At 42.7% G+C, this 25,826-nt stretch overlaps 1 protein-coding gene across 3 annotated transcripts in view; it reads left to right on the top strand.

Annotated features, from left to right (window-relative positions):
* SLC35B3 (solute carrier family 35 member B3) overlaps positions 1-25,826 on the top strand; it is a 95,986-nt gene that overhangs the window by 19,733 nt on the left and 50,427 nt on the right. For all 3 annotated transcript variants that reach the window (XM_073631030.1, XM_073631031.1, XM_073631032.1), the window contains exons 4-5: positions 2,194-2,348; positions 9,950-10,057. In XM_073631030.1, coding sequence (XP_073487131.1) covers positions 2,194-2,348; positions 9,950-10,057 — 263 coding nt within the window. The remainder of the gene's footprint in view (positions 1-2,193; positions 2,349-9,949; positions 10,058-25,826) is intronic.

Raw genomic sequence — 25,826 nt, 5'->3', positions numbered from 1 at the left:
GATTTGCGAGCATTGTCTCGCAAGATAAGCAGGATTCAAGTCGCTGGGGTGTGCAGTACCACATGTGGCCCGAGGTGCGAGGGCGCTGGAGACGCTCAGACACTCCATTGCCACCCCCGCACCTCTGGCCACATGCGGTACTGCATACACCGGCGCCCCTGCACCTCTGGCCACTTACAGTACTGCATACACCAGCAGTCACTGTAGAACGAATTATCTGAGTTTCCATTGATTCCTATGGGGAAACTCGCCTTAATATAGTAGTGCTTTGGATTAAAAGCATGCTCTTGGAACTAATTATGCTCGTAATCCAAGGCACTACTGTACATGATTGGATGATATAATCAGCAGAGCTTCCCCTAATTTCAGATCTTGCAGTGCACTTGTAGTGCAGAGTCAGTTTGCCTTTTGTAAATAAACCCCATTGTGTATGTTTGATGTGTGTTGCTATTTATTTTGAATAACACCCAATCGTACATACGCAACGCACTTGCACTGCAGTGCACTACTACATAAGTCACTGATGTGTTGAAAGAAAAAAAAGAAGCAAATTCTCCTTCGTTGGGGCACAGAATAAATGGGCTATTGTAACGCAGTGTGCCACAATACACCAATTAAAGCATTTCCACAGCACAAGATAGTGTGAACGGGCTCTGAGTGAACTTTGGAAGAGGCTGCACACTCAAAAATCAACAGATATATTCTGACATGGGATCTGAAGTTGCTAATTAAAGAGAAGCAAACAAACTTTCAAAATACAGTACAATTTTTAAAATCTCAAGTTAATATGATTTGATGTAAATATGATGCATCTCCTCTTGGTGACTCTCCCTGTGCCTAAATCTCAGGACTACTCGCATGCTGTAGCCTGCACTAAGAGGGTCCACCTTCCCTGCTGATGAATTTAAATTATATTTATATCTTGCAAATGGTAGAATTGTGGGAATACCAAAAGGTGGGCTGGAGCAGAACCGGAACTGTGAAAAAACATTCAACTAATTGACTCCCAGAAAGATTTAAGAAAACATCAGATTACTGAGCTCTTCTAAATTTATACTACACAGAAATATTGGGTCTGTTATTTCTGAGCTTAAAGTGGTTGTAAACCTCAAACATGAAATATGAACAAAGCATATCCTTCTATAGTGTGTGCCTGTCTCAATCCAGAGCACTAAGAGTAATTTCTGCCTCTGCTATCAGCATGAATCACTTTTGAGGGAACAGTCTGACAGCCTCAGCTCTGATCCTGTGGGGGGGTCCACTGCCCCCACCTATAACTGGCCATTGCAGCAAGCAGCATAGGAAGGCAACATATGATATAAACAAGGCCAAGGATAAATCCAAGGAAAACTCCAAGCTCACTTACCAACCAGCCCGCGGACAACCAAATTAACTTGTCTAACAGTTTGCGTTAAAAATAGGGGTTTAGTCTGCACACATTTGCAAATGTATTCGTAAGCTACAGAGCCCCGCCAAGGCACCCTGGTATCTGTAGTCCTATCACTAACTGGTGAGTGACTCCACGGTGGATGCATATGCATTTAAGAAGGGGTGGGCTCCCTTCAGTCCATCTGCCCTCCGTCTATCAGAATGCATGTGCTTCCGAGTCACTCACCGGTTAGTGATAGGACTACAGATACCAGGGTGCCTTGGCGGGGCTCTGTAGCTTATGAATGTATTTGCAAATGTGCGCAGACTAAACCCGTGTTTTTAACGCAAACTGTTAGACAGATTAATTTGGTTGTCCGCGGGCTAGTCGTTAAGTAAGCTTGGAGTTTTCCTTGGATTTATCCTTGGCCTTGTTTAAATCATAGTAACCAAGAAGCTAGTATCTTCAGGACAAGTTAGCATGATAGCATGTGTAAGTTAAGACCAATCTTCAGTCATAGTAACAGCCAAGAATGCAGTGCAGGCATGATTTCTGTTTTTATATGGTGTGGTGTTGTGTGTGGTGTGGTTTTTTTTTTTTTTTTTTTATGTTGTATATCAAATCTGTAACTTTTAGTTGCTATTGTACAAATGATTACATTAAACTGTTAAATCATTCCCTCGTTCCCCAGAATGATGGTTTTGAATATGTCAGTTTATAATGGCATAATGGAAGACCTTGATCATATTATTGAAATACAAAATATATACTATGGTATAAATCTAATGAATGTTTGAGTGTTTTATATTTACTTTATTTTTCAGAATACCTGCAAAAACTTACATGATAATAGCATTCCTCACTGTGGGTACAATGGGCCTTTCAAATACTTCTCTTGGGTATTTGAACTATCCTACTCAGGTTATTTTCAAATGTTGTAAGCTGATCCCTGTCATGATTGGAGGAATATTTATTCAAGGTTGGTATCCAGCTTTGTTTAAAAATCGTGTGTGTGTGTGTGTGTGTGTGTGTGTGTGTGTGTATGTGATACAGTGCCTTGAAAAAGTATTCATACCCCTTGAAATGTTCCACATTTTGACATGTTACATCCAAAAATGTAAATGTGCATTATAATTGGGATTTTATGTGATAGACCATCACAAAGTGGCACATTATTGTGAAGTGGAAGGGAAATTATAAACGTTTTTCAACATCCTTTTACAAATATGTGAAAAGTGCAGTGTGCATTTGTATTCCGCCCCCCGAGTCAATACTTTGTAGAACCATCTTTAGCTGCAATTACAGCTGCAAGTCTTTTTGGGTATGTCTCTGCCAGCTTTGCACATCTAGTAGGGATTGACCGATTATCGATGTGGCCAGCATTCACTTTTTTAGAAGTATCGGTCAAAAAACTGATCGATATTGCTTCAAAGGGTTTTACCGAGTAATGCATGCAGCTGCATGCATCACCCCGGTACCGGCCTTTAGAGCAGACAGTCGACTTTATTGTAACAACCATCGATGCAGCTCAGCAGCTGCTCGACTGTTATTACAAACAGCGGGAGAGGATGTATTCCCCCTCCCACAGCCTTCTGCTGCTCGCCCAGGCTTTCCCGTCCCACCAGTAGGCCCGGGCAACCAGCTGGCACATCCGCCGGCTGGCCGAAGACCCAAGCAAAGCCAATGCTTTGTTTGGGTCTCGGATCTAGTAATCCGGAAGCGATGTTATGACATCACTTCCCGGATTACTGGCATCTTAAAGGCGCCAGTTTTAAAAAATAAAGTATTCAAAAATGCTCATCTTGACGTTTTGAATACTTTGAAGGTTTGGGGTCTTATAGACCCCCCCGATCCCTCCATAAAGAGTACCTGTCACTACCTATTACTGTCACAGGGATGTTTACATCCCTTGTGACAGCAATAACAGTGATAAAAAAAAATGTAAAATGACAGTTTAAAAAAAAAATGTTTTTTTTAAATGTACAAAATATCGGCAGGAGAGGTGGCCGAATAATGGGTATCGTATCGGCACCTAAAAAACTATATCAGTCGATCCCTAACATCTAGAGTGAAATGTTTGCCCATTCTTTGCAAAATAGCCCAAGCTCTGTCACACCTGCGGGTGTTGATTTGGTGGAAATGCTGCCACCTGTTTTTCTCTTATCTTCCAGGACAGCCTCTGAGACATAGGGCTCCTCCCTCCGGGACAGGAAACGCATTCACCCAAATGGTTAAAAGGAGGTCCTCCAGGCCTTCCCCTTCAGTTTTTGTGTTTCCTGCCGGACGGGAAGGAAGCATGTGAGGAACCTGGGGAGCTCTATGTCCCAGGACTGTCCTGGATGAGCTTCTGGCGTACCTTCTCCTCTGCCCAAAGCACCCCTCTGTCTAAAAAGCAGTGAAGAGAGGGCTGCTAGCATACTGCTGCCTAAAGACTCGGGGAGAGTCGGACCCCTGAAGAGTGGCGGGTCCCTACCTCAAGTTCGCTGCACACATCCTACCCTCTGCCTCCCTGAGGCTCTCCAGTGGGCGGAGCCCTGCACTGCAGATGCAACGCTCGTTACAGGCAGCGTCCATCGCAGGGGTGCATGTTACCTGACTCTTCCGGGTATACGTGCGTGCGTCGGAGGAGGGGCGTCTGCGTTCCAACGAACCGAAGTGACACGGCTTCTGGCGGAGCCGCGTCACCAGGGGGCGCCGTGAGACAAAGGTTCTGCTCTCCATGTGCAGCGTGTGGCTTGTTGGGCGTCCGGAGCCCGTGTGGATCCAGCAGAGGCTGTGACTACACTGAGGAGCCATGGAGAGCACTGCAGCAGTTCAGGCAGTCGACTCCCAGTTCTTCTGGAACCGGCACCTCTCAGCTAAGCGTGGTGAGGGCAGACCATGGCTTACTCTGGGAGGGGGTTAGGGTCCTTGTGGCCAGTGTCCTTCCCTGGGTGGGGAACCACAGGTGAAGGGCTGGGCACTTCTCTCCTTCCCCCAGAGTACAGTGGTGGTGGGGGTTGGGACAGGCTCTCATGGGATGTTTTCTGTCTCTTCTTTTGTTTGCAGAATCAGAGAGGAGTCGGTACAACTTTCTAAGCATGACCTTATGTATCAGGGGGTCTCTGCACAGAATTTCAGAGTTTTTCCCGTGCACAAATTTCTAGTAGAAGCGATCTTGCTGGAGTGGGAGCACCCTGAGAGAAGACCGTTCTTCTCGGTTAGTCTTAAGCGTTGATTTCCCTTTGAAAAGGACACGGCCCATCCTTGGAACAAGGTTCCAAAACTGGATGCACCGCTGGCGAAGGTTTCCAAAAAGACTGATTTGGCCTTCGATGACCTGGGATCCCTTAAGGACCCCATGGACAAAAGGGGTGATGTGCTGCTAAAGAGGGCTTGGGATGCCTCCTCTATTGGGCTTAAACTAGCCCTTGCAGCTACCTGTGTTGCTAGAAATTTAGAGTGCTGGTTAACCCAGTTGCAGTCTCACATTTCTGCATGCAGGTCCCGACATCAGCTGCTAAAATCTTTTCCTTTATTATTTAAAGCAGTTGGGTTCTTAACTGACCCTTCTGCGGTATCTGTAAAACTAGCAGCCAGGTCTACAGCTTTGGTGAATTCCGCAAGAAGGGCCGTATGATTGAAAGCTTGGTCGGGGGATGCAGCATCAAAGCTCAGGCTTTGTGGATTGCCTTTCTCAGGCGATCACCTCTTTGGACCTAGGCTTCAGGAGGCCTTGGAGCGTACCCAGGACAAGAAAAAGGCTTTCCCAGAGAAAAAGAAGAAACCTGAGGGTAGATGTCTTTTTCGAGGTTTCAGGCAACAAACCCAACAGGAGAGAGAGGGTCGTCCTAAAAAACACTGGATGGGTCACAAGGGACGTGGCAGAGGAGGAATAATATTCAATCCTCCTCAAACAACCCCAAAGCCCCAATGACTCTTGTGTTCCGGTGGGAGGGAGGTTGGGAGACTTCCTCCCGCAATGGACCAACGCAACTTCAAGCCCGTTTTTTATATTAAACATAATAGAAAACGGCTACAAGTTGGAGTTCAATGCCATTCCTGCACCGATCTTTCTTTTTAGTAACCCTGTTACCAAGAGACCGGTAGAAAGCAGGGGCTCTGAGTTTGCTGTTGGAGAGTTGTTGGATCAACAGGTCATCAGCCGAGTACCTCAGGCGGAACACGGACAGGGGGTATACTCCCATGTGTTCGTAGTCCGAAAACTATCAGGCAAGTTCAGGTTGATTCTAAATCTCCGGCCCCTGAACAAGTTTATCAGATACAAGCGTTTCAGGATGGAGTCTATCTTCACGGTAACAAATCTCCTGTTTCCCGATTGCTATATGGCAACTATTGACCTCAGGGACGCATATTTGCATGTGCCGATACATCGGGAATTCCAGAAATTTCTCAGACTGGCAGTCAGGATGAATTCGGAAGTTTTCCAATTCAGGGCACTTCCGTTTGGACTGGCTTCCTCTCCAAGGATCTTCACGAAGGTCCTGGCAGACGCCCTAGCCCCGCTGCGTGTCAGGGCCATTACAGTGATCCCCTATCTGGACAATCTTCTGTTTGTTGCCCAGTCTTACTAGCAGCTAGAAGAAAATCTACAGGAGGCACAATGTTTCCTGTGTACTCTTGGTTGGTTGATTAATCAGGACAAGTCTCAGCTGATCCCAACCCAGGAAGTACTATACCTGGGATGCATCATTTTTTCAGTAGAAAGGAAGGTCTTCCTCCCATCAGAAAAGATAGAGAAATTAGGTCTAGGAGCAGCGCAGCTTCAGACCAACCAGGAAGCCCAGGTCAGAGATGTCATGAGAGTGATAGGTTTAATGACATCCTGTTTTACAGCAGTCCCTTGAGCAAGGTTCCACCAGCGCCCGTTACAGGCTCTCCTGTAGTGCTGGGATGGCAGCCAGCAGGGTTTGGATCAACCTATGCCTATTTCCACCAGAGTCAAAAGGACACTGTGGTGGTGGCGAACCAATCACAAGCTGGACAGGGGTCTGTTGTGGTCCAGACCAGAAGCCCTAGTGGTAACAACAGACGCCAGCTCTTTTGGCTGGGGTGCACACCTGGAAAGGGATCTGGCTCAAGGGTCCTGGTCTCAGGTGGAAGCCAGACGGACCTCAAATCAGAGGGAGCTACTGGCAGTCCAAAGGGTGCTAGAAGCCTTCCAGCAAAGGATAAAGGGACGGCATCTTCAAGTAAGGTCAGACAAACAAATTTGGCTTCTCTCTCAGCAGTACACTTAAAGGGGACTCTAAACTCTCTGGTGGACTTTCTCAGTCGTCAGCGAGTGAAGCAGGGTGAATGGTCACTCAACCAGGAAGTGTTTGAGCAGGTTGTGAAGGCCGGGGGCATACCAGAGGTGGATCTGTTCGCCTCAGAAAACAACAAGAAAGTTGCTCAGTAATTCTTCCTGCACTCGCTGGAACAAGCCAGGGAGATGGATGCCTTCGCCAATGCTTGGCACTTCCATCTCTGCTATGCCTCCTCCCCCCCCCCCCCCCCCCCCCTTGTAAGGCTAATTGCGGCGGTCCTTCAAAAATTTCTGACCCAGGAAACGGATCTCATTTCGATAGCCCCTTTTTGGCCAAGGAGGGCCTGGTTTGCAGTCCTAAAGAGATTGGTCATATATCCTCCGATTCCTCTGCCAATGAGGGAGGATTTGGTCACTTAGGGTCCTATCCGGCATCCTCAGATAGAGAGCCTCAAGCTTACAGCATGGTATCTGAGGAACAGCTGTTAAGGGCTTAAGGGTTTTCAGAAAGAGTCATTAAGACTCTCTTAGAATGCCGTAAACCAGTAACCAGGGCTATCTACGTCAAGGTCTGGAAGAGGTTCAATTCCTGGTTAGCGGAACAGGGGCAGGAAGAACCAGGAATTCCAGCAGGAGTGGAATTACGTCTTTCTATTAGCACCCTGAAGGTACAGGCTGCCGACTTGAGCATTTTTCTCCAGGTCTCCCTGCAGCAGGATCCTTTTGTAAAAAATTTCTTTAAGGCTCTCTCCAGGTCCAGGCCAGTGAAGGTCAGAGCCTGTCCCTCCTGGGATCTGTCCTTGGTCCTCAGCGCACTTACAAAGAGTCCCTTCGAACCTCTGGAAAAATATGACATTAAGTGGGTGGTGCTAAAGACAGCCTTTTTAATTGCAATCACCTCTGCCAGAAGAGTGAGTGAGTTGCAGGCGCTCGATTAGAGAGCCATTTTTTTTAAATTTTGGAGGATAGGGTTGTGCTCAAAACAGATCCTAGTTTACTCCCCAAAGTTTCTTCTACTTTTCATAGAACTGAGGCCATTATCCTGCCAACACTTTACTCCTCCTCAGAGGTCGATGAGGAAGGAGAATTCCGTTTAGTTGATGTCAGGCGTAGCCTTTTAGTTTATTTAGATATCAGCAAAGACTTCAGGAAAAAAGAATCTTTGTTTTTGAATTTTGCGGGATCACGCAGAGGATTTAAAGCATCAAAATCCACCATCGCCAGATGGATAAGGATGACAGTTTTAGAGGCATACAGGTTGGCTGGGAGGCAAGCACCTCTAGTTAAGGCACATTCAACTAGGGCGGTTTCAACTTCGTGGGCAGAGAGCCGGTGCCACCCCGGAGAGCAGCGACGTGGTCCAGCTACTTCACGTTCGCAAAGCATTACCGATTGGACCTGATGGCTGATAAAGAACAGGCATTTGGGCGAAAGGTCCTCCTGGCAGTGGTCCCGCCCTAACAGTAAGTTTCTTGCTTATCTCAGAGGCTGTCCTGGAAGACGATAAGAGAAAACCGGAGTTAGACTTACCGGTAACTCTCTTTCTAGGAGTCTTACAGGACAGCCTGGTTTCCCACCCAGAGTTTTATATCTGGTGCAAAGGGGAAATACTAATGTTATGCCAGTGTGTTATGTCTTTCAGAGCCTTCTGGCAGTTCTTGTGGAAACTGTAGGGGAAGGCCTGGAGGACCTCCTTTTAACCATTTGGGTGAATGTGTTTCCTGTCCCAGAGGGAGGAGCCCTATGTCTCAGAGGCTGTCCTGGAAGACGCCTAGAAAAAGAGTTACCGGTAAATCTAACTCCGTTTTTTTGGGTGCTGTGTGAGTGCAGATAAGCTACTTCTGCACCTTGATGTTAGTTACTCTGGTGGCATGCAGTGTAATTTTTGGGAGAGGCGGGGCTTCCGTGCAATGGTTGCAGCCTGTCTGGTTGCTTGATTCTTCAGTGATGTGCACATTATGCTTGGCATATTAGGGTGTGCGGTGATGTGACAGTGAGAGGCCCTATCACTGTGAGAATATAAGGAAATGTGACACAGAATTTGCATTTAGGGTTAATGCGAAGTTCCAGACTATTGTTTCTGAGCAGAGAATACTGTGTATATTATAAACTCAGATGTGAGGATAGCTCAGAGCTCGCAGTTGGAGACCGCTCCCAGTGTAGGAGACTGAAGGTCTCATCCAGGGGTCCGAGATGCCCCAGCCAGAAGCCAAGAGACAGAGGGTCTCCCAAAGGGGTCAGCCCCAGCTAGCAGCCAGGAGACAGAAGCTGCTCGGCATTTTCATTGGTTGGATTTTGTGCAAAGGAAACCCCTGTGTGGGCAACTAATGTGAATGGGAACTTTTTGCTTATTAAAAGTGGGCTGCCGTGCCCTAAAATACAGCTTTGGACTGGCACAACGTATTGTAAGCATCGCCTACCTCTTCAGTTTATTCTCCCCAATGCCACACCACATACTTATTTTGCAGCCAGTCTATGTCTATCTCCTGTATTTAAGACTAAAGTCTCTAAGACAAAAACAGAACTTCTTCCTGTTTTAAAAGAGAATGTGCGTCTTCTAAAATGTACTTGAAAAGGTCTTAGAATAGTCCGCTATATCAAGCCTGTATCTTCTTTTGGTTAAGGAAAACTCTTCAACTGTTTGTAACAACAATATTTTTGCTTCTTTTAAGAAAAAATGATCTGCCACCTTCCATACTTTTCATTCTATGCTGACTAGTGTACCTGCCCCCCCAAACCTCTGGGCATAACAGGATTATGTAATTGTCCCAGTATTCTGCCACTGCGTCAGGGAGGTTTAAGGGATAGATGAGTAGGATCCAAGTCTGCAGATGAGGAAGATGGACAATGGGGACCAGAGAGCTTGAAAATACAAGGTGTCACTTGCAGATGAAGTTGAGCTTCTGAAAGCTATTTATTCCACTTAAAAAAAAAAAAAACAGGCATAAAGAGTTCAGTTAAAGCTTCACATTCACATATGAGTGGTTGGGCAAATTGAAGAAAACTATTTTTCCTGTACATAGTCATATTTTATTTTATTTTTTATCACCTGCGCAGTCCTGCGTTGCCTGCAACTCAGGTCAACAGAGGAGATTACCTGAACGTGATTCTGTGCAGGTGGGACCAGCAGCAAAGTTCTGCTCAGCCTAGAATGTGGAAAGTGCTATAACGTGTAGCAACCAATCCATTTTTCTAAGCATCCATAATTTGTTTGCTGGTTGGTTGTCATCTCTAGCTGCACTCTGAATTTATTGGTAGAATGTATGTATGTATGTATGTATGTATAGCAGAAAGGTTTACTAAACAAATGTTACTTGTTTTTGTATCTACAGGAAAGAGGTATAATGCTGCAGATGTAAGTGCAGCTGTATGCATGAGTTTTGGCCTCATATGGTTCACACTGGCTGATAGCACAGTTGCTCCAAACTTTAATTTAACAGGTAAGATGTTAAATTATTATGAGTCTAGCAGATTATTTCTGTGGGTTCTTTAGCTGTTGCTGAATTACCTTTCTGGTTTTACCTATCTACATATTTTGAAGGCCTATACAGTACATGTGGTCCACAAACTACATTTGAAACCAAGGTATACCTATATCTCAACCTGAATAGCATTTTACCGCTAATGTGTTACATCAGTTTCACATTAATGGTTAGTGTACACAGGCAATATAGATTAGACTAAGGTCATTTTTAGCGTACATGGTTTCATAAATCCATATAAAAATTCAGGAATTGCATTGCAAATCCGTCAATGCCCACGTAAGTTGCCATTTTTCTTACAATATTTGGATCTTGCATAAGACTGACATGGTACAGAGGAGTTTGCACATTACAATGAATTGGCATGTTACTTAACCCCCTACAACTCCCTTTTTAACGGCTTCACCTCCGGCCATAGCACATTAACAGCCGGATGGGAGCAGCGCTGATACAGGTGGACTTACCGGTACGTTTGTCCTGCATCACCCGCTTGTGCGATTGTTGTACCAGGCCGCTATTGGTGACCATGATATCATGTGATCGTTGTGACCAATTACAGTGAGCACATGAATAGTAGTAAACAATGATGTAATTGTTTACTATTGTGTGAGCTCTGATTAGTCACAGCGGTTACATGGTACAGGGCTGTTGTGATTTGCCCCGGTACCATGTAATCCCTGGGGCTAGTCACAGTATTACACAAGGTTTCATGAATGAAACCTTTACACAGTCTTTTACCAATTGCTTATTGCAGTGATCATCATTGTAATTGGCAATCTCAATGTAAAAAAAAAAAAATAATTTTACAACCGAGAAAAGAAAAACATCTTTTAATTTTCGTTTTTGTTTATATAGTAAAAAATTTCTTTTAAAAAACAGTGATTAAATACTACCAAAAGAAAGCTCTATCTGTCTCAAAAAATGCAAAAAATTTCATTTGGGTACAGTGTTGCATAACTGAGTAATTGTCATTCAAAGTATGACCGTGCTAAAAAATGGCCTGGACTGGAAGCGAGTGAAAGTGTTGGACTTGAGGTGGTTAAACTTGTGGGTCCTTGTCACTCAAACTGATCTTCATAGCCACATACCTACAGAAAACATGTCTTTAACAATGCACTTTACAAAGTTTTAGATTACAAGAGACTGCTGCATCTTACAAGATTGGCAAGTTACCAGAAAGGAGAACCCATTACAAGGGTTATTTTAGGTTTTCAGGGACTGGTGCAGAATAGAGAGGTTTATTAAATAATTGACATGTACAATACTATAGACTGCCGCACATTATGCTTACTGCAGATACACTGCTGAGCATGCATACTGCAGGTAGAAAGAGACCCGTGTCACTGGATTGGTGTTACTGCTTCTGTAATGTAAGGAGTTCTTCAGCACAGCATACACTAATATATTCAGAGCAAATTTACAAGTGGTGACAGTTGGCATATTTTATTCATTGTGCCTGTACTGCAAATTAAATCCAACTTCTAGCCTAAAGTTTGCAGTATTATACTTGCGTACACGTGGGGCCACTGATAGGGCAGTACAACCAGCCTTGTTGTAGCGGGCCCGGCCAGCAGGGGGGGCCCGAGGAGCTTTGTGGTTAACTTCTACATATATATATATATATATATATATATAATATAAATTTTATGTATGTAATTTCCTGTGCCCAGGAGGCGAGAGCAGAAGAGGGACCTTTTTTCCATTTTCGGCGCAGGCATAAAATCCCTGGCTTCATGCTGCCCTACACCAATGTACCTGCACAAACTAAAGTCCCAGCCGCTCACTGTATGCTTTCCCCAGCGGATGGATTTTACTGTAATGCGGTTCCCCTCTCTCAGTAAGTGCCGCGCTGCAGCCTGAGGGAGAGACTGATCACTGAGGTGGCGACACCACAGCAAGAGTAATCCCGACAGCGGTGGTGCACAGGCAAGCAGGGCAGTCCCCTGCATACACACACTGACAGGTCACACAGGCTTTTGCAGAATGTGCAGTCCCCAGACTCCCCATTGTGTGCTCATGGTCATCATCATTATGATAATCACAGCACAGCAGATGCTGTATGGCTCTGTCAGTGTCACATGCTGTTGGGTGCTGACTTTCTTGAAATTATGGCTGTAATGTGTGTTACAGACTATAACACAGCACAGCCGTAACAAAGTCAGCACCCAACAGCATGTTACATTGACAGAGCCATAGAGCACCTGCTGTGCTGTGATCATCATAATGATGACCATGAGCACATAGTGAGATGCTACTTTACACATGTGATGGGGAGGGACAGTAAAAACACACAGCCAAGCTGCATGTTTACCACCCCCCCCAAACGACTCCCCTTTGATAACCTTTCACAACCTTTCACCCAAGCTTTGCAATTAGGTCCCCCCCTGTAAGTTTTTCATGTGGACCTCATTGAAAGCTCCATGTAGGTTCACAGGAGCCCAGATATGAATTGACTTGTGTGCATTTAAATCCGCCTACCTCCATGTCCATTCAGGTCAAAACAAGTCTGTGGAGTATGCAGACACAAACTGAATTGGCACAGATATCAAAACACTGACATCTCTCCTATTCAGCTCCAGTTATGATTGGTGGGGTACTGTAAATGTTACACCTGCCACCAGTGACAATGTGGGGTCAGGGGCGGAGCTGTGGGCGGGGTCAAGGGGGCCCCGTCAGGTAGGCTGTATGGGGCCCCATGATTTCTAACAGTGGCCCTGCGTACACCCCAAGGTCCCAATAATTGTTTTTTTTGTCTTGGCCATCTTGTATCCAGTACACAATTGTGCTTAGTGCAGGACGTCTAGATGCCCAATGTTGCTGTTCTGACAATATAGGCATAGACTATATTTTATTTACTTGTGGAACCCTCTAGGTTGGAACTTTAGGGAATGTCAGGAATACTAGCAGTTTACTACATTTATGTGGTTGTAAAGTTAGAAGTTTTGTTTTTTTTTTTTTTTTACCTTTTAATGCATTCTATGAGTTAAGATAAAAAACCTTCTGTGTGCAGCAGCCCCCTTGAGCCCTATCTCTGTCCAGTGATGTGCACAAGTGCCTCAGCCTTCCGGGACAGTCTCTCCTGACTGGTAAAGATACAGCAGTGGCGCCGTTGCCTCCTGTTGCTGTCATTTAAAGTCAGTTAGCCAATGAGGGGGGGGGGGGGGCGAGCCACGGCTTCCTGTCTGAATGGACACACAGAGCAGGGCCTCGGGTGCCCCCATAGTAAGCTGCTTGCTGTGGGGGCAGTCAGCAGAAGGGAGCAACCAGGAGCACCAAAGAGGAACCGGAGAAGAGAAGGATCTGGGCTGCTCTGTGCAAAGCCACTACAAAGAGCAGGTAAGTATGACATGTTTGTTATCTTTAACACACTTTAGTCAAAGGTGATAGAAAAAACAGGCTCAATCAGGAAATTTCTGGAAACAGACCAATATAACAACATAAAACAATTACTAAAATACTGCATGCAGAGTTTATATTTGACCTACATATTGTTGCTTAGACCATCCAATTAAATCTTGTAGTGCTGCACTTAAAAGTCTGTTTCTACGTATTGCTGCACTGAATTGTTAATATACTGTAGTTACATAGTTAATCTAGTTGAAAAAAAAGTCCATCCAGTTCGACCAACAGAGAGGAAAAAAAGAAAACGAAGCAGACACAAATAGAAAACCTCCATATACATATTCCCCTTTTTCACAGCTCTTGCTTTAAGGCTCCATGCACACTAGGGTTTTTTAAGCTACAAAAGCGCTGGATTAAAAAAAAAAAAAAAAAAAAAAAAAAATCTGGTAATAGCTTTTTGTAGCAGCATTTTAGCATTTTATGAGCATTTAGGAGTGTTTTTGCAGTTCCTTTTTTAAAGCATAAAAAAAGAGAAGGGGAGCTAAAAAAAAAAAAAACGCTCAGGAAACATATACTGTGTGTGTGTGTATATATATATATATATATATATATATATATATATATATATATATATATATATATATATATATATATATATATATATATATATATATATATATATATATATATATATATATATATATATATATATATATATATATATATATTTAAAAAATTTTTTTTTTTTTTTTTTTTTATTCTCTTAGATGCTGAAGCTCAAAAAATCACTAGTAGCCTAAAGTAGTGTGCAAGGACACATAGGCTAACACTATTTTGCTTCTAGGAGCAGAAAAAAATGCTAATGACTGCTTTTAGGAGCTTTAAAAAGAGTGTGCATGGAGCCTAAAGAAGCCTTTCCGTATGTGGAGGTTAAATCTCTTTTCCTCCAGATGCTCTGTGATGACCTTAAAGTGAATAACTCAACACCAAGTTCACTATATGGACCATCTATGCATTTTATACATGTTGATCATGTTCCCCTTACTCTCCTTTTCTCAAGAGAGAATAAATTCAGTTCGGCTAATCTTTTCTCATAGCAGAGCTCCTCCATGCCTCTTATCGGTTTGGTTGCCCTTCTCCAGTTTCCCAATCTCCTTTTTGAGAACTGGTGCCCAAAACTGAGCTGGATATTCCAAATGCGGTCTTACTAATGATTTGAAATATGATGAATTGTTCGTTATTGCACATCCAGGTTATAAAATAAATGCTTGGCCTTAATTGGAAATCTTTGGCATGCAAAAGTTGAGCAAGCAAAAAAAAAAAAAAAAAGTTTAAAACAAGTAAATAGTAAGGTATATTCTATCTATGTACTAATGCTAGCAGCATAAGAATTAAAAAAGGTAATGTAGACTGTATTAAGGGAGCTAGGAGGAGGATTTTTTTTTTTAATGTAAACATTAACCCCTTCCTGCCCATGCTATAACCAAAAGATGGGGCACACTCTGTGACCGCTGTGTCCTTTGGCCCTTTACTGTGATCAGCTATGTCCAATCAGGGAGGCCCTTACCATGTGATCAGCTGTGTCCAATAACAGTCATATGTAAACAGACTTGCCAGTTATCAGCATTTCTTTCCTCACATGCTATCTCTGTGTGAGGAAAGGAGAGCCGATGACCGGCAAGTCTGGCAAGGCACAGTAAGTACATTGTTTACACAGATAATCAGGGCATGGATCATTGGTTCCTTGACTATTAGTGCAGCCACATCAGTGAAGAAGAAAAATTACTTATTTGCAAAATTTTATAAACTAAAGAAGGAAAAAACATTTTTTTTCTTCATTTGTTTAGCAAAAAACACTATAGAATAAATACCACCAAACAAACAAAAAACACAGTCACTTCCAGCACTAATAGGTCTTCCAAGGTGTGGAGTAACAGATATCAAATAAAATGGTGGTGTGAAAGGTATATAATGGTATCCAAAACTGGGTGGATGCTGCCTTCCTCCAATGGGGTAATGCAAAAGGAACTACAAGAAAAACAGAAATGGAAGGCGCGCACACCTAGTGCATTACCAAACATAATTTAATAATAAAAATGTTTTATAGCTCTGAGGAAGGGGGTGCGCCCCCAAAACGTACTGGCTGTACCCCGTGTTCTGTGCATGTCCATGCATTGTTTTTATGGCCTTTTGTCAGTTGCATTTTGTGAGTACCCACTTTTATATAAAACATTTTTATTATTAAATTATGTTTGGTAATGCACTAGGTGTGCGTGCCTTCCATTTATGCTTTTCTTGTACCACCAAAAGAAAACTATCTGTTTAAAAACAAAAAAATTAAAAATTTCAATTGGGTACAGTGTTGCATGACTGCGCAATTGTCATTTAAAATGTGACAGTTAATTTAACCACTTAACCTCCAGAAGATTTACCCCCTTCATGACCAGGCCATTTTTTGCGATACGGCACTGCGCTACTTTAACTGACGAGCTGTACCCGAATAAAATTTCCTTCAAATAGAGCTTTCTTTTGGTGGCATTTTGATCACCTCTGCGTTTTTTATTTCTTGTGCTATAAACAAAAAAAGACCGACAATATATTAATTTCTGCTATGAAGCCTATCCAATAAAAAAAAAAAAAAAATGAAAACGAATTTCTTCATCAATTTAGGCCAATATGCATTCTGCTAGATATATTTTTGGTAAAAAAAAAATCCCAATAAGCGTACAGTGCCTTGCAAAAGCATTCACGCCCCCTTGGCTTTTTACCCATTTTGTTACATTACAGCCTTTAGTTCAATGTGTGTTGTTTTTTTTTTTTTTTTTTTTTTTTAATCTGAACTATATGTGATGGATCAGAGCACAATAGTCTAAGTTGGTGAAGTAAAATTAGAAAAATATATACAGTATCTCACAAAAGTGAGTACACCTCTCACATTTTTGTAAATATTTTATTATATCTTTTCATGTGACAACAATGAAGAAATTACACTTTGCTACAATGTAAAGTAGTGAGTGTACAGCTTGTATAACCGTGTAAATTTACTGTCCCCTCAAAATAACTCAACACACAGCCAATAATGTCTAAACCACTGGCAACAAAAGTGAGTACACCCCTAAGTGAAAATGTCCACATTGGGCCCAAAGTGTCAATATTTTGTGAGGCCACCATTATTTTCCAGCACTGCCTTAACCCGCTTGGGCATGGAGTTCACCAGAGCTTCCATGAGGACATCATGGAGCTGGTGGATGTTGGAGACCTTGTGCTCCTCCACCTTCCATTTGAGGATGCCCCACAGATGCTCAATAGGGTTTAGGTCTGGAGACATGCTTGGCCAGTCCATCATCTTTACCCTCATCTTCTTTGGAGGTGTGTTTGGGGTTGTTATCATGTTGGAATACTGCTCTGCGGCCCAGTCTCCGAAGGGAGGGGGATCATGCTCTGCTTCAGTTTATCACAGTACATGTGGGCATCCATGGTTCCCTCAATGAACTGTAGCTCCCCAGTGCCGGCAGCACTCATGCACCCCTAGACCATGACACTTCCACCACAATGCTTGACTGTAGGCAAGACACACTTGTCTTTGTACTCAACTGGTTGCCACCACACACACTTGACACCATCTGAATCAAATAAGTTTAGCTTGGTCTCATCAGACCACAGGACATGGTTCCAGTAATCCATGTCCTTAGTCTGCTTGTCGTCAGTAAACTGTTTGCGGGCTTTCTGGTACATCATCTTTAGAAGAGGCTTCCTTCTGGGACGACAGCAATGCAGGCCAATTTGGTGCAGTATGCGGCCTATGGTCTGAGCACTGACAGGATAACCTCCCACCCCTATAACCTCTGCAGCAATGCTGGCAGCAATTATATGTCTATTTCCCAAAGACAACCACTGGATGTGATGCTGAGCACGTGCACTCAACTTCTTTGGTCAACCATGGCGAGGCCTGTTCTGAGTGGAACCTGTCCTGTTAAACCGCTGTATGGTCTTGGCCACCGTGCTGCAGCTCAGTTTCAGGGTCTTGGCAATCTTCTTATAGCCTAGGCCATCTTTATGTAGAGCAACAATTCTTTTTTTCAGATCCTCAGAGTTCTTTGCCATGAGGTGCCATGTTGAACTTCCAATGACCAGTATGAGAGAGTGAGAACAATATCTCCAAATTTAACATACCTGTTCCCCATTCACACCTGAGACCTTGTAACACTAATGAGTCACATGACATCGGGGAGGGAAAATGGCTAATTGGGCCCAATTTGGACATTTTCACTTAGGGGTGTACTCACTTTTGTTGCCAGCAGTTTAGACATTAATGGCTGTGTGTTTAGTTATTTTGAGGGGGCAGCAAATTTACACTCACTACTTTACATTGTAGCAAAGTGTTGTTTCTTCAGTGTTGTTACATGAAAAGGTATAATAAAATATTTACAAAAATGTGAGGGGTGTACTCACTTTTGTGAGATACTGTACATAAAACTATTTTTCAGAAATAAAAAACTGATAATTGGCATGTGCGTATGTATTCACCTCCTTTGTTATGAAGCCCATAAAAAGCTCTGGTGCAACCAATTGCCTTCAGAAGTCACATAATTAGTGAAATGATGTCCACCTGTGTGCAATCTAAGTGTCACATGATCTGTCATTACATATACACACCTTTTTGAAAGGCCCCAGAGGTTGAAAACCTAAGCAAGAGGCACCACTAACCAAACACTGCCATGAAGACTAAGTAACACTTCCAAACAAGTCAGGGTTAGGTTATAAAAAAATATCCAAATCTTTGATGATCCCTAGGAGCACCATCAAATCTATCATAACCAAATGGAACGAACATGGCACAACAACAAACCTGCAAAAAGATGGCCACACTCCAAAACTCACGGACCGGGCAAGGAGGGCATTAATCCGAGAGGCAGCACAAAGATCTAAGGTAACCCTGGAGGAGCTGCTACAGATTGGCGTACCTGTACATAGGACGACAATAAGTCGTACGCTCCATAGAGTTGGGCTTTATGGCAGAGTGGCCAGAAGAAAGCCATTACTTTCAGCAAAAAACAAAATGGCACGTTTTGGAGTTTGCGAAAAGGCATGTGGGAGACTCCCAAAATGTATGGAGGAAGGTGCTCTGGTCTAATGAGACTAAAATGTAATTTTTTGCCATCAAAGAAAACGCTATGTCTTGCGCAAACCCAACACCTCATATCACCCAAAGAACACCATCCCCACAATGAAACATGGTGGTGGCAGCATCATGCTGTGGGGATATTTTTCAGCAGTCGGGACTAGCAAACTGGTCAGGGTTGAGGGAAAGATGGATGGTGCTAAATACAGGGATATTCTTGAACAAAACCTCTACCACTTGTAATTTGAGACTAGGATGGAGGTTCGCCGTCCAGCAGGACATTGACCCCAAATACACTGCTAAAGCAACACTTGAGTGGTTTAAGGAGAAACGTGTTGAAATGGCCTAGCCAAAGCTCAAACCTCAATCCAATAGAAAATCTGTGGTCAGACTTAGATTGCTGTTCACAAGCACAAACCATCCAACTTGAAGGAGCTGGAGCAGTTTTGCAAAAATCCCAGTGGTAAGATTTGGCAAGCTCATAGAGACTTATCCAAAGCGACTTGGAGCTGTGTTAGCCGCAAAGGGTGGCTCGACAAAGTATTGACTTTAGTGGGGCGAATAGTTATGCACATTGACTTTTTCTGTTATTTTGTCCTATTTGTTGTTATAAAAAAAACACATCTTCAAAGTTGTGGGCATGCTCTGTAAATTAAATGATGAAAATCCTCAAACAATCCATGTTAATTCCAGGTTGTGAGGGCAACAAAACATGAAAAATGCCAAGGGGGTGAATACTTTTGCAAGGCACTGTATATTGATGGGTTTGCACAAAAGTTATAGCATCTACAAACTATGGGATATTTCTATTTATTTTTATTCTTTTATTAGTAATGGTGGCAATCAGTGACTTATAGCAGGACTGCGACATTGTGGCTGACATTCTGACACTTTTTGGGGGAACAGTGACGCTAATACAGTGATCAGTTATAAAAAAAGTGCACTGTCCCTTGTACACATTGGCACTGGCTGGTAAGGGGTTAACATCAGGGGCATCATGTGCCTAGCAGTGTTTGTGTACTGTGGGAGGTGTTTTTTACTAGGGGAAGAGATGGAATTTATTACCTGCTTTGTAGGACACAAATTCCATCCCTTCCCTCCTGACAGAACGGTGATCTGCCTTGTTTACATAGACAGATCTCTGTTCTGCCGAACAATTGGCATGTGCCGTGCACCCGCCGATTGGTTTCTGCTGTGTGTAATCGCAGCAGAAGCGAGGCGACAGGAGCGAGGCAACAGGAGCGGCACATGCGCGTCCCCTACCCAAAAGTGTCAGATCATGTAAATATGTATGTGATCTTGTGCACAGGTGCTTCCCTGTAGGCAGTAAAACTGCTATAGGGTGGACCTTAGGTGGTTAATGGGGCCCCCTAACCCTATTTTTCTTGAGCCCCAATTTTAAATGTCCATTTTTCTTGGAGTAAAAATGTTCCTATTTTGAAAGCCACCAAAATGTTTCCCAATAAAACAGTTTAAATCAAGGGACCCCCAAAATAGCTTTTTACCCCAAAGTTGTGCTACCCAGGGTCTGATATACTAACATGTAACAATTGTGTTGCTGTTGTAGTAGAAATGTTAATTGAAGTAATGCATTTCTTTTTGTAATAAACATAGTAATACAGACAATGAAAGGGGGGAAAAGCTACAAAGAGGTACATTGTACAGTTTATTACCACATATTATTCTTTGTGAAGGCGGTATATTAGGTAACGTATGTTAAATGTGTATTGACACTAGCATATGCATGGGTAAATGTATAAACCAGCAAAAGTCTTGGAGGCATTGAGGCTTTCAGAAAACATGCTACTTTTCTCTATTTTATATTAACTTTCAAATGAAAAATTCTTAAGGATGCAGTTGCCTTAGGGGAGTAGTTTGGATGCTAGTTACTAAATGCCAAATTGACTTCACTTGACTTTTACTCATAAATTTCTCAGAAACATTGATACATAAACTAGTCTGATTTCAGCTGAAGCTCTACTTACATAATTTAATCAGATTCCTTTGAACATTGTGAGGGACAAATCTATTCAGATGACATTTTGCCTAAAGGAAGCTGAACTATTCAGCTAGTATAAACAAAGCATACTCTTCTGCTGTCTCGAACAAATATTCTTATCATAAACCTCTGTTGGTTGAGGGCTTCTGTTATTTATTCTATGCTGAAATTTAGACAAGGCTATGTATTTAGGCCCTGCAAATTATATCTGTTAAATGCAATGTTTCAAGTTGTAATGATATCAATTAGCATTTTACAGCATTTAAAGCCTAAGTATAGCTAAAATTAAAAACAGAAAAATCAGCACAAGGAGCATAACTTACAGTAAGTGGGATGTGTCCCTTGTGCTGATTACACTTTTTTTTGTTTTTGCTAAAACCCCCAAACATTATACAGTGTGTATATATGTATATGTGTGTGTGTGTGTATGTATGTATGTATGTATATGTGTGTGTGTGTATATATGTATGTATGTATATATATATATATATATATATATATATATATATTTAGCAGAGACCCTAGGGAATAAAATGGCAGTCATCGCAACCTTTTACGTCACACGGTAATTTGCGCAGCAATTTTTCTAACACAGTTTGTTTTTTTGTTTTTTTATCAAAAAAAAAAAATTAATGAATTAAAAAAACCCGTAAAGTTAGCCCAATTTTTATAATGTGAAAGATGTTACGCCGATTAACTAGATACCCAACATGTCACGCTTTAAAATTGCGCACACTTGTGGAATGGCACCAAACTTTGGTAATTTAAAATCTCCATAGGCGACACTTTAAAAATGTTTACAGGTTACCAGTTTAAAGTTACAAAAGAGGTCTCTCAGTCTAACGCTCATGGTGATGCCTCACATGTGTGATTTGAACGCCGTTTACATATATGGTTGCGACTTGCGTATGCATTCGCTTTCGTGTACGATGTCCTCTCTATGACCCCACATCTCTCCTTTAGGCTGGAAAGACCGAGATAAAAAATAAATAAATAAACGATGGTGGCCTTTCCAGTAGAGTCCCCCGGCAATGTTTACTTCCGCCGGGTGGACGTGACGTCGTAACGTCGCTCCTGGGCCTCTGAAGGTCATAGAGATGACTGGGGACCATCTGGCACAACGGAAATCTCTATGCTCAACTTCTTCCTTCTCCAGCTCGTCGATCCTACGGTAGAAGCACCGGAGGGCGGCAGGAGTGGGGGACGTCCCCTCCTGCTGCTTGTAAGAATGATCAAGCGAACTGCCACTATGATTGTTCCTATGGTGCAGGGAATCGTCTGCTGAAAAAGATGATATCTGAATGATGCCTGCAGCTGCAGGCATCATTCAGATATCCCCACTCAAAGTCCAGGACTTCATATGACGTCCTTGGGTGTGAAGTGGTTAATACTATGATCATCAGAAACAATAACAGTATTTTAAAAATGTAAACTTCCCAACCTACAAGCATAGTTTTAAACTGCTCAAATGGCTCAACTTGCCTATATTACTGCTAAAGGACCTAAACCTCTTTGGATCTCTATTGAAGCTCTCTCCTGCTGTCCATTTGCAATCTGATCATTGCCCACCTTATCACAATCTGGGATAGGGCACGCCATAAATCCTCATCTCCGCATACACCGTTGGCCCCTATTTTTTGCAATCCAGAGTTCCCACCTGGGTTGGTACCTGCATCATTTCAGTGGTTAATTAACAATGGTTTTTTAAGGATTGGAGATTATCTTAATGGTGACCAACTATATTCCTTACAACAAGACAAGCTGCAGATGCCCCCTAGTGAAATATTTAGATATAACCAAATGTTATCTTTTATCAGATCTAAACTTTAGATGGGCCTTTACGCATATATATATATATATATATATATATATATATATATATATATATATATATATATATATATATATATATATTAGAGAGAGAGAATTAATAAAATATATATATTTTATTTATATTTACCTCACTGGTCTGAATTCCAAGCTTCCTTACATGAATCAGTGGGAACAGGACCTGAATCTTATCTAAAAAGAAAAAAATCTGCGCTAGGTGTGCCAAAAAATGTGACCAAAAACTGTGAATGAAGATTAAATTTTAAATTAAATTGAATATCCTGCAGCTAAACACTATAACCCTGATAGGGGGCACAAAACAATATATATATACAAACAGTGCAGCGCTGGAAGACTACCACAACAGTAGACAAATAAAGTTTGTAATCACAAAAACATTAGTGCTATTAACCGTGCTCATAAATATTCCACTAATTATCAAATAGGGATCAGTGGGTATTAAATGCAAATTCCAATGTCATAAGGACGTGCTTAATTATAATATAGTGTCCATGAAAAACATATGTGATTATTCCGCTGGGTAAATCCGTGACATCCACCATTGACAGAAACCGTCACCACAGAGAAAGATGGAGGCTTACCAGACAGCCCTTGTAAGACAGCATATGATATCCTCCCCTTATGGCTGTTGTCCTCCCTGTAGATGGTTCCTGTTTGTGAGCGCTGTGTTGGTGGTTTCCAAATCGAGCCTCAGCAAAGCGAGGAGGGGAGAGGGGGAATCCCCTCTCAGCGATGGTTAAAATCCAAAAAAGAAGGGGAAGAAGAAACTCCAATAGTGTAAAAAGTTTAACTTCTTTTTATTAGTTAAATCGCCAACAAGCATCCATATATAAAAGTTCCTTGCAAGGAGTTTAAAAACAGCTCCAATGAATCAGAAAGTCCCTGAATCTTACCTTTTGAATAATCTGAGTGGCAAGATATTGCTTATGCTTTATCCAAAGTATCCATGAATACAATTATTAATAAAAGCCAGTTATAACACACTTCTACATTGGCACTTGGTCCCTACCCGGGTTTGTTTCCCTATTGTGACTAGATTTTGGATTTGGATGTTAAACTTTATTTATTCAGTGACGGGAGTAAATATCCATAGATCCCTGGAGTCAGCCCTTTTGCAAAAACTGCCTGATGATGTTCCCAGAAAGTCAGTGAAATTAATCCCATACAGCAGGGCTCAAAATTTCAAGTCCTGAGCTACTAGCCAGGTCTTTAAGAGTTACTCACCACCAGTTGTCTTACCCTACACTGCCTCTAATTCCTCCCCTAAACACCCCGTTGTAAATGATCTCATGAAATGACACTGTTAAATAGGGATCGTCCGATTATCGGTGCGGCCGATATTCACTTTTTTAGAAGTATCAAAAAACTGACCAATATTACCGATATTGCTTCAAGGGGTGTTACCGGGGTGATGCATGCAGCTGCATGCATCACCCCGGTAACGTTCTTTAGAGCGTTTATTGTAAATGACAACCGATGCGGCTCAGCAGCCGATCGGCTGTTATTACAAGCAGTGGGAGAGGGCGTTCCGCCGATTGCCTGGGCTCTCCCGTCCCACCGGAGAATCGTCTCACGTTCAGCCCCACCTGCCGGCAGCACCCTCCCCTCCACCCCCTTTCAATGTGGCTTCACAATTGCCCTTGGCTTATTTTCACTCGCCTAATGCGAGCAGGATAGTGTATATTTTGAGGGCTCATATACAGCAAGCCCGGGTTCACACATGTGTGAACACAGACATCGCATGTGATGTCTGTGCAATGCAAGTTCAGCCATACAGCTGTATGGTTGAACTCGCATTGGATTTGCAGGAAAATAGTGCAGGGACTTTTTTTTTTTTTCGCACTGGAATCGGATCACATGGATGTTCTGACCCATGCGATCTGATTCCTGTGCGAGTTCACAGTTCTCACTGCAATCTGTGAACCTATGTGGGTGTTTCATTAACATTTGTATTCACACTGCTCTCTGCGAACTGCTGCGTGTGTCAACTGCCTGCGGGAGGGATGCGATGCAGGAACTGGCGCTGTAATCGCAATGGTTCCCATATCGCTAAAGTATGAACTTAGGCTAAATGTTTTTGGCGGCAAGAATTACTATTGCTAAATATTGGAAACAGCCGGTAGTTCCTCTTGACTATGTAAAGAATAAGTTTAACTGGATTATGGTCAACGACAGACTCACTTGTGTTCCTTATAAAAACACTAAGAGGTTTCACCGCGCATGGGATCTGTGGATCTATTATTATATAACCGTCCCTTAGCTAACCCCCCCCCCCCCTTCTTCTTTTTCTTTTTTTTTTTCCCCGTCTTTCCTTTTTTTCCTTTTTTCCTTCTTTTCCTTTTTCCTTCTTTTCTCTTTCTTCTTTTCTTCCTCTTCTTTCCTCTTCTTCTTTCTTTATTTCTGATTGCTTCAGGATGTCTTATGTGGCTCTGACCTTGATTATTTTCTCAGGCAAGAGAGCACTTCTACCCGCCGCTCCCCATCTCCCCCCACTGCACTTGGATCTGTAACTTTAATACATTGTTGATATTAAATCTGCTGATTGGGATTGTTATGCTTCTGGTCCCTTGTGGATCGGGTTCACACTTTCTAGCTTCTGATGATGATTTCCATCGTTAGCGGTAAAGCCTTACTTCGTTAGTATAAAAATACTTGTTTAACGACTTCAATACCAGGCACTTTTGCCCCTTCCTGCCCAGGCCAATTTTTAGCTTTCAGCACTGTCGCATTTTGAATGACAATTGCACAGTCATACTACACTGTACCCAAACAATTTTTTTTTTTTATCGTTTTGTTCCCATAAATAGTTTTTTTATTTTGGTGGTATTTGATCGCTGCTGGGGTTCTTATTGTTTGCGCAACAAATGAAACAAAGACCGAAAATTTAGAAAAAAGTTTTTCTGTTATAAAATTTTGTAAATAAGTACGTTTTCTCCACTGATGAAACTGCACTGATGAGGCGGCACCAATGAGGTGGCGCTGATGGGCACTGAGGCGGCACTAGTATGCAGAATGGATGGGCACTGATAGGTGGGCACTGCTGGGCATCACTTATGAGTCCTCTTTCAGGCATTTTGCAGTGGGCACTGACATCTTTTAGGGCACTGTGTGGCATCCCTGGTGGCCATGTAGGGCATATCTGGTCATCCATGGGTGCTGGCCATCCCTGGTGGTCCAGTGTGGGCATCCGAGGGGGGGCTGCGCTGATAAACAGGAGAACCGCCGGTCAGATCTCCTTGCGTCTGCGATAAACGGCTCTTCCTGTTTACACTGTAATCAGCTGTGATTGGACACGGCTTATCACGTGGTAAAGAGCCTCCGTCAGAGGCTCTTTACCGAGATTGGTGTTGCGGTGTGTCAGACTGACACGCCACACCACCGATCGCCGCGCTGCATGCCCCCACAGGTGCGCG

The sequence above is a fragment of the Aquarana catesbeiana genome, linkage group LG05, assembly GCF_042186555.1.
Source record: "Aquarana catesbeiana isolate 2022-GZ linkage group LG05, ASM4218655v1, whole genome shotgun sequence".
Lineage (NCBI taxonomy): Eukaryota > Metazoa > Chordata > Amphibia > Anura > Ranidae > Aquarana > Aquarana catesbeiana.
Note: the sequence above shows the minus strand (reverse complement) of the source record. Positions and strands in the feature narration are given on the sequence as shown.